We start from the raw sequence: 9,773 nt of genomic DNA on the forward strand, positions 1-9,773 counted from the left end.
CCGTTAAGGGAAAGCGGGAGGTTGCTATTCGATTAAATCTGGACAAGACAGAAATATTGGCAACCTTTTTGATAGAGTGGCAGCCATAAGAGGTTATCTGACATAAATCTGATTAAAGCGTGAATTATAACCAAAGATAGACATAATAATAAGTTTAAGCCAACGATCAAGTCTTGACATTTAATAAGTTAAATAACGCGGAAGAAAAGGAAAATCAGCTAATATGAGTCATTTGTCGACAAATAATGTTGATATTCAATTTTTGAAACAAGCTTATACTGAGGCTTTCAATAATGGAGATTACCAGTTGGCTCTTGACATAACCAAGATGATGATGGAAGCGATAGATAATCCCTATATAAGTACATTAGTCCGAGATCAATATTTATGTGATACTTACTTGGATATATCGGCTGCTTACCGAGAAAAGTACCAGTTGACTCCAGCAATAGAGTATGCTGATCAATGTGAGAAATTAGCTAAAAAACTAAAAGATCAGCTTCGAATTGCTTGCTCTTTACATAATCGTGGTGAAATTAAAACAAAAAAAGAATCATTTGAAGAAGCCTTAGTGGATTATAAATTATCCTTGGAATTGAAATTAAAATTGCTCGGAGATAATAATTTAATTTTAACAGATACCTATGATAGTATAGGTTACATATACAATTGCCAATGGAACCACGAGGAAGCGCTAGCAATGTACCAGAAATCGCTTAATCTACGCCAAAATAAGCTAGGAAAAAATAATTTATTCGTGGCTATTTCTTACGGTAATATTGGAACAATTTACTTTAAACAGACCAGATATAAAGAGGCTCTATCGATGTTTACCCAATCGATCAATATTAAACTTGACTTCCTAGGAGGTGACCATTTGCAAGTAGCTACTTCGTATCATCATATTGGATTAGTATACTTTTATCAATCTCTATATGATGACGCCTTACTGATGTGTCAGAAATCGCTCCATATTCGTCTACATACTTTAGCAGAAAAAAATCATCTTGTCGCTCAGTTGTACAATACGATTGGAATGATTTATAATCGCCAGTGTAAATTGGACGATGCTCTATCCATGCATCAGAAATCTTTAGACATTTATAGCGATATCTTAGGAGATCAATCATACGAATTGGCCGCTACTTTTAATAATGTTGGGACTATATATGACCTACAAACCAAATATACTGATGCTCTCGAGATGTACTATGAATCTCTGGAAATGAACACACAATTACTAGGCCGTAATAATTTAACTGTAACGACTGCCTATACTAATAAGGGAATAATCTATGCTAAGCAATCGAAGTATGCAGATGCTGTTACGATGTTTCAAAAGTCTTTGGCTATTCAACAGAACCTGCTTGGAGAAAAGAATCTATTCGTTGCTGAGTCATTTAGCAACATTGCATTAGTTTATTATAATCAATCCAAGTATAAAGACGCTTTATCCAATTATCAAAAATCGTTAAATATTCAAAAAAGCATTTTAGAAGAAGATAGCCTGGATATCGCTAGATCATATAACAATATTGGACTAATTTATTTCCATCAACATAAGCATGAGGATGCACTCGAAATGTATCAAAAATCTTTGGATATCAAAATAAACTTATTGGGTGAAAATAACACTGAAGTTGCAACCTTATGGAATAATTTTGGACTAGTATACAGACATCAATTTAAATATGAGCAAGCGTTAGTGATGTATCACAAATCTTTAAAAATTCAACGGCAACTATTAGGAGATGACAATTTATACATAGCTCGATTATTCAATAACATCGGATTAATTTATTATGATCAATATAAGTATGATGATGCTCTATCAATGTATCAAAAATCTCTAGCAATTAACCTTAACATGTTGGGCGATAACAATTTAGAAGTTGCTCGATCATATAACAACATTGGAAGTGTTTATCGGCGCCAATCCAAATTCGTAGAGGCTCTATCTATGTATCTTAAATCTTTAAAAATGAAAATAGATATTGCTGGTGTAAATCATGTATCAATACCACGCTTGTGTGACAATATTGCAATTATATATCGTGGGCAGAAGAAATATACGCTTGCTGGAAAGATTAATAAACTAGCTGCCAAGATTCGCAACAGACTTCGTCAAGGCGATGCAGTAAACCTAACGATTTCTAACAATTTCATGAAAGTGTTTTCTGAATTAAACCAATCAATCTTACAATCAAGTAGGTTCAGATTGAAAGTTCTGGATTTTATTTTTTATTATTGAAGATGTTACGCTGTTATAACTTTATTAATTTGTTCTGTTTTCAATGATTAAAGGTGATTCGAACGCATCTATTGCTAGCATTTTTACAAATGAATCAAAAAAAGACCAAGTTGGTGAGTCTTGACATGTCTAATTGTTACCTTGCTGTGTGTAATCCTACCAATTATAATTATTTATTTTTTAGATATAAGCTATATCAATTTAGAAAACTATGTCTTTATTTTACCAACGAATAATTATTTAGATGAATTACTGCTGCTGCTACCTTAACTTTTATACCGAGCTAAAAACAAACCTGATTCGCTATTTATAAATGTTAAATGTATTCCTATACCAGTAATAAAATTAACACATAGTACGAGTATTTCACGTTGAGATTCTTATGTGTCTATAAAATCAGAAAAAGTATTACTTTTGAGATTCCACTTCCAATAGTTATACTGCATATGGAATTAAAATTTTTATAAATCAGATTACATATGGTTAATTTCATTTTCTCGAAAGAGGTTTTTACAGTATTCTAATGCAGGTAAAGAATAATTATTAATATTCCATTAATATTGTGCATATAGTTGCGACGGAGAAAATTAGTGGAAAATAGTTAGGCAGTCACAGTTTCATGGTTTATGCATATATGCAGCAGGTTTATCCGAGTATATAACGTACAATTACACAATTTATGCTATTTCAAACTTCATCACTAGTCTATTTAAGAAATTTATGTTGTTGTTGCGCGCTGAATTTATATATGTTTATAACCTACTGTACTCTTATAATATTGGCGTAGAGTTTATTATTGCCAGTATCATATTCTTACCAACCTGTATATGTATAGCAGTAAGTTTTATATCTAGGAGAAAGTAGTATGTGCTTACGTCATGAATCGTACTAATCGAGCAGGGGTACCATTATAATTTGTATGGATAACGAATTATGGATAATTATTTTGTATCATTTTGGATATATACCCGTATTTTACTTTCTTGAAAAAATTAACATTACTGTTATACATCAATTTAGTAAATACTTATGCCAATAATTGTATGCCATTATAGTTATCTATGTGAAGAGACACTAAAGAAAATTTATTTAATCAATTTTAATATTTTGATTTCTGTATTACTTTCTCATTAAATTACATAAATATAAACCTATGAAGAAAAAGATTCTGGAGACGCATTGAAATCAATGTCAGTGCATTTTACAAGAACCGTCAGAAGTAAGTTTATGATTAGTAACGATGTCTTACGGTAATTTAAGTTCTTATCTATGCACATTACAACGATCTATTACACTAATAGATTTTAATGTTATATCGGTTATGTATCTCAGCCATATTATTGTAATAACGGGATATATTTGGTGGCTTATTTCATTTCCCGAATAGTTAATGTAGAGATTCTATAGAATTTGGATTTATTTCGCGTTACAAAATAGTTAGCGTTGAGAGAACTATTTTAACACTTCATATTTTCATTCTTTGTACCCGAAGTTCTTTTAACTACTTGATTTGCCGTATGTATGAGCCACGCAATGAATTAAAATTTAATAATTCGCAAAATTGACTAACTAGCGATAATCAGGATAATCTCTGTATTACTCTCATATTGCATAAAGAGTCAAATACTTTACCATCTTAAGTGTCATGCTATTAAAAGATTTAATTTGTAAAATCTTACCAATTGCAGCTAGTCATTAATGGAACGTACATTTATACACTTCAGTGTGTAAAATTAAAAAGCGCTAAAGAACGTGTTTATTTTAAATAAGAACATGTTAATTTTACAAATAAATTGTCAAGCGATGATATTAATAATTGCCTTAAAAATGTCATCGAGTGACTATGAGGTATTTTAAAATGCCAAAGGTGGAGGTTTTAATTTCTTAGCAAAATAGTACCAGTACACATAGCTATCGAAAAGTTTATGCTAAACGATTAAAATTTGGTTAGATAGAATAAAATTACGCGTATATGCGTTAGTCTTAACTAAATATACCTATGTTATAACTTCTTTGTAGGTATTCGTAGGAGCAGAATAACGGAGGCAGATCCAGCTCGAAAAAAAACTATTTAAAATATCAGTACCAGAATATCGTTTTCGAATTTCATACCGCTAACTATTGTCACCAATTAATGTCTTTAATATGCGTGTGGCTTGTAACGCTTCTACAGAGCATAAATTTTAATTTAATGCATGTAACGTTAATGTCTGATCAGAAGGAATAATCTGGCTGAGATGCAATAAAGATTATTATATAACGTATCTTTTATTACTATACTGATGAAATAATATTTGCTAGATGTCTATGAGCGTTAAAAGTGCTACTCTATGGATGATAATGTCGTTCCTTTACTCAAAGTTGCTGGATCAATAATTTATTATTCCTTTAACGTGTCTAAAGATGCTAGTGTTTTAATGATACCTTCAAATATTATTCCATCGCTGCTTGCAAAATTGTTGTAATAAACGAACTTGTTGCTTGATTTTAACTGTAGTATTTATTCGCTTCTATTTCTGCGCAGTAACATCTACTTGATCTATCACAGTACAACAAATAAAATTTTAGCTTATTATGATAACATCAAGATTGGGCAATAGATTAACTTATTGTAATTTCATCTGTATATTATACCATGGCAATTTACCAAAGTTTACTGAAGATGAGCCGACGCATTGAAACCCTACTTTCTCATAAAATGATATTAGATAGTCATGAGCAACTAAATTAATAAGCACAATATCTGGAAAATTCTGCTTAATATAAGCTGTATAGTGATTGACCATGACAGACGCGATACCCTTGCGTTGAAATTTTTCGTGGATGCATACAGAATGAATGCAGAGATATTTTCCACCAGGTATATGTTCATACATAGATTGAAAAGTTAATAAGTCATCATTACTCCGTGTACCACAGATATGACCAATTACTTCGCCATCTATTACGAATACAAGGAATAATTCCTTAGCTGCATTAAATCGGTCTCTAAGTTGCTTGGCAGAAGCTGGTTCGCCTTCTGGAAATGATTTTTGTTCTGTTTGACATACAATATCAAAGTCTTCCTCGGTAATCTGGCGTATAATAGCCTTATAAAGACCTTGTACGTGTATAGGTTCCATGTTTCTTATCTAAAGTTGAGCAATGATGGGTTTAACGTTAAATTTTTAAAAATTGCTAGGATAACATTTACTACCGATATATACAGTATTACATTAGAACTCTTATTTGACAGGTATGGTATACTTTCTTTTGGATTAAAGTATGCTCTAAATGTGTCTTGCATAGCGGTTTAATTAAATTTGGAAATTTTTTGAAGGCTCTCTATATATCGGCTACCGTTGCTGTGATTTGGGATAGTACCATTTTGCTAACTTTAGCAAATAGAACAAATTTAAACGAATTGAAGTAAGCGAGATCTTAAAAGGAGGGAACGAAAGCTACGATTAAAATTTCACTACACTACTATTGCTGGGGAGGTCATTAACGTAAATGATTAAATGGTGCTGAATTTTGATAGGGACATCATCGCTGTATAGAAATTACAGTAAATGGTGTTCAGTAGGGGAGAATGCAATAGTTAAATGTTCAGTCTACTACTATAACTGTGGACGTTCACCGATGCAAAAGATCCAATAGTGTTCAGTAGGAGAGAACGAATGCTAAGATCAAAAGTTCACTACACCACTATTAATAGGCATATCATCAGTGTAAAAGATTCAAATGGTGTTCAGTATGAGAGAATGAATGCTATGGTTAAAAGTTTACTGCACTAGTGTTACAGAGGACATCATCAATCAATTAAATGATTCAATAAAGCTCAATAGGAGAGAAAGAATGCCATGATCAAAATTTCATTACATCATTATTAATAGGGACATCGTCAATGCATAAGATTAAATGATGTTGAGCAGGAGAGAACGAATGCTACGATTAAAAGTTTACTACCCTACTATTATAGGGGAGGTCACCAATGCAAAAGATTAAAAGGTGTTCAATGAAAGAGAAAGAATGCTAGGATGCAAAATTCACTACATTACTATTTATACGGACACCGTCAACGTAAAGACTAGATGGTGTTCAGTAGGAGAGAATGAATACTATGGTTAAAAGTTCACTACACTACTATTGCTAGGGACATCATCCAAGTAAAAAAAATATGCGAGTCAAATCTACAGTAGTCTCTGTTTCACAATTAATAAGCGTAAAAGAAGTCAACAAACGAATGTACAGATACTAACTGATCGTGAGTAAAGTAGTCAAGAACCACTCCATTTTATCTGGAAAAAATGATTGCTATCTACGATTGCTGTTATGCAAGATCTCAAGACCTGTTGCATAAAAGAGTAAATAGATTATTTGCAAAAAGAATGATCATGTCTTTCATGTTGTGTTCTGTTACAAGTTAGTGCAGTGATCTAAATCATAGAAATGCTATATCAAGGTGTAACCAATCATATAACAAATGCCATTTCTCCTGCCTATATTCTCCTGAACTTTAATTTTACAACTTCTATATTGTGAAAGATAGCAATACTATCATTTAACGATTTGACAATTTATACCTAGCGTAAAGCAAGCAATGAAATACCAGTCCTTCCCAACTAGAGTTAAAGCCCAATCTCGCTGCCTAGTCGAATAATCCTGGTTAAGATCCTATGCCTGTAAATCAACTTTGTCTCATCGCTTAATTATAATTGCAACATCGCTGGCAGAAATGATAAAATTTGCTAGGCCTTCTTTTGAAATGAAAGGCGTGACCGATCGAGCATGCGCGATTGCATGAATCATTTAAACAAACAAATGCAGCTATCCGGAATAGAATCTGCAATCTGATGAAGAAGTGATAGCATGGTTTTGCTTCAATCAACGCCATACTGTAAACATTAACGTAAGCTGATTAAATTTACTGCTTGACAGGCTGGATCTGAAGCGAGTCGACAACATAAATATTAGCATGAATTAGTGGAATTTGTTAGCCTACATTTGGAGCAAACCAACGCCATAAATGGAGACGTAGTCGAGTTGAATTGGCTACTGTATTTGACAACCTGGACGGCTGGTTCTGAAGTAATTCGACGACATAAACGGAAGCGTGAATTAGTGAATTTGCTAGCTTGCATCTGCTGCAAATCGGCACCATAAAACTTTAAGGTAATCCAGTGGAATTGACTATTTGATAGCCTGGGTCTAAGGCAATTTTGCATCATGAAATTTAATACAAGTTAATGAATTTGCTAGCCAGAATGTGTGGTAGATCGACACCATAAGTGCTAGCACAAGCTAGTAAATTTGATAATCTGGATCTACAGTAAATCGACATCGTAAACATAAACGCTAGCGAGTGAAATTTGCTAGCCTATTTAAGACGATTCTACACTGTGAATATTAAGGTGAACTAGTGAAAATTGCTACTTGATGGCCTATATCTAGAGTAAATCTATACCATGAACGTCAACAAGAGTTAGTTGAATTTACTAGCCTGAATCTGAGGTAAATCGACATCACAAATGATAAAATGAACTAGTGGAATTTGGAAGCCTGCATCTGAGGTAAATCGACACCATAAATGTTAACGCGATCTAGTGAGATTTGGAAACCTACACCTGAGATAAATCGATACCACAAACGTTAACGCTAGCTGGAAGAATTTAATAGCCTAGATTTGAGGTAATGTGATACCATATAGCTTAACGCGAGCTAATGGGATTTACCTTTGGATAGCCTGGATCTGAGGCAAATCGACACCGTAAACGTTAAAACATGTTCTGTGTGCAAAGTTCATAAACATGCGTTCAACTTGTATATGTATAGCATAATAAGGATGATGCATGCTGCTTTTGAATATGTGGACACTTTCGAGATAATATCGAAATTTACAAGAATAAATAAATAGGAGCTTGAAAGAATTAACTAGCATTAATGCATATTGAAACTACTGTAATCAGAAGGCTTGAATTATTTACATCAATTGTAGATTTGCGACATTGCTTACTGAGTGTAATCTAAAGAAATATTTTTTAAGGGTTAGTGCTTAGAGCTTGATCATGTTGCTTGTCGGTTGAATTAAGTCGAGATTGATGCAAAGGCTTAACTGCTACTTTAATAATAATACAGCACTAGAAGATCCTATAGACCGTTCATTTTGTTTGTAATTATTTTCTTATGAGAGAAAGGAATAAACTATTATAAATTGAGTCATGAGAGGAAAAGAACCGTACGAAGGAGTCGACAGTCAGTCATATTTTTCTCGATCTCAGCCTACGTTAAACTGTACACTGTACGCGTTTTACTTTACTGGCAGCAAGTTACGATTGAATTAACAGCTTCAATAAAGAACGATTTATTCCATCATATTAATGATAACTGATACCACAGTCTTATGGTAGATAACATAAAGATAAAAATTAATAGATAAACCATCCTTAAATTTAACTAATTTCATATTGACTTATCTGACATAACAAGAGATACTCGTTACCAACTTTTACTGTAAGCAAGTAGCATCTTTTCAATTTAGATATGGACAAGATTTTAACCTTAACGATACCATCAACCTTGTCGAATCTATTTAATCAAAACTTGTTAGTAATAGCTCTTTGGACAAGCCAAATCTTGACAGTCATGTTACTACCATATATAACAGATTGCTTGATTTAATTGTTTTATTTATTTATACTCGGCCCCTGATAGGTCTCACTGTCAGATCTGAGGCCATTGCTTTGCTGTCCTGATTGAGTAAGGTCATTTAATCTAACAATTTTAAAATAAATACATGAAAGAGCTGAAAGGGGGTAGTATCTATCTTACAATTTCATCTGGCAATTGTACCATGGTAGTTTACCATGGACTACAGACGACAAACCAAGGTACTGAAATCCTGCTTTCTCGTAAAACGATATCAGGTGGTCATGAGTAATTAAATTAATTATCGAAATCGATGAAATGTTTTCCTTGATGTAAGCTATATAGCGTTTAAGCAACATGGACGCGATACCTTTTCGCCGAAAGTTGCCAGTAACACATACGGAATGAATACATAAAGTTTTCCCATCGGCTACATGTTCGTGTATAGATTGAGCTGTTAATAATTCATCATTGCATCGTGTGCCACAAATAAACGCGATAATGTTGCCATGGACTTCGTATCCTAGAAATAATTCACTTGCTACCTCAAATCGATTCATTAGTTGTTCAGGACTTGCAGCTTCATCTGATGGAAAGCATTCTTGCTCTATTTGACAAACAGCTTCCATGTTTGCTTGCGTTATTGGTCCTACGATGCCATTGAATTCACGTTGTAGAGACTCCATATTTCATAGCTAGAAGAAATAATGATGACGTGCCATTAAGAATTAAAAATTGATGCTTAACTGTTACAGATAAGTCGTGTGGCGAAAGTAATTATGATATGATATCTATTGCTATTGATACAGCAGCTGATTTCATCGATATAATAGTAAAAGAATGAATGGAGGTATTCAGATATTAGAATTAAGGATAAAAGACTGACTTGAGAAGA

At 33.0% G+C, this 9,773-nt stretch overlaps 3 protein-coding genes across 3 annotated transcripts; 1 reads left to right on the forward strand and 2 right to left on the reverse strand.

Moving 5' to 3' along the window:
• Positions 1-223: 223 nt before the first annotated feature.
• On the forward strand, positions 224-4,326 carry TRIADDRAFT_56873 (uncharacterized protein; the record flags this gene model as incomplete). The annotated part of the gene is made up of 5 exons (XM_002112613.1): positions 224-2,207; positions 2,305-2,364; positions 2,724-2,780; positions 3,411-3,470; positions 4,271-4,326. The coding sequence occupies 5 exons, from the start codon at positions 224-226 to the stop codon at positions 4,324-4,326; spliced, it is 2,217 nt and encodes a 738-aa protein (XP_002112649.1).
• A 531-nt stretch (positions 4,327-4,857) lies between these two features.
• On the reverse strand, positions 4,858-5,373 carry TRIADDRAFT_24981 (uncharacterized protein; the record flags this gene model as incomplete). Its single annotated transcript, XM_002113038.1, has 1 exon — positions 4,858-5,373. One exon carries the CDS (start codon positions 5,371-5,373, stop codon positions 4,858-4,860), a length of 516 nt encoding a protein of 171 aa, XP_002113074.1.
• Positions 5,374-8,916: 3,543 nt separating this feature from the next.
• On the reverse strand, positions 8,917-9,564 carry TRIADDRAFT_56875 (uncharacterized protein; the record flags this gene model as incomplete). The annotated part of the gene is made up of 2 exons (XM_002113039.1): positions 8,917-8,981; positions 9,249-9,564. 2 exons carry the CDS (start codon positions 9,562-9,564, stop codon positions 8,917-8,919), a joined length of 381 nt encoding a protein of 126 aa, XP_002113075.1.
• Positions 9,565-9,773: the final 209 nt, after the last annotated feature.

The sequence above is a fragment of the Trichoplax adhaerens genome, genomic scaffold (genome assembly GCF_000150275.1).
Source record: "Trichoplax adhaerens TRIADscaffold_5 genomic scaffold, whole genome shotgun sequence".
Lineage (NCBI taxonomy): Eukaryota > Metazoa > Placozoa > Uniplacotomia > Trichoplacea > Trichoplacidae > Trichoplax > Trichoplax adhaerens.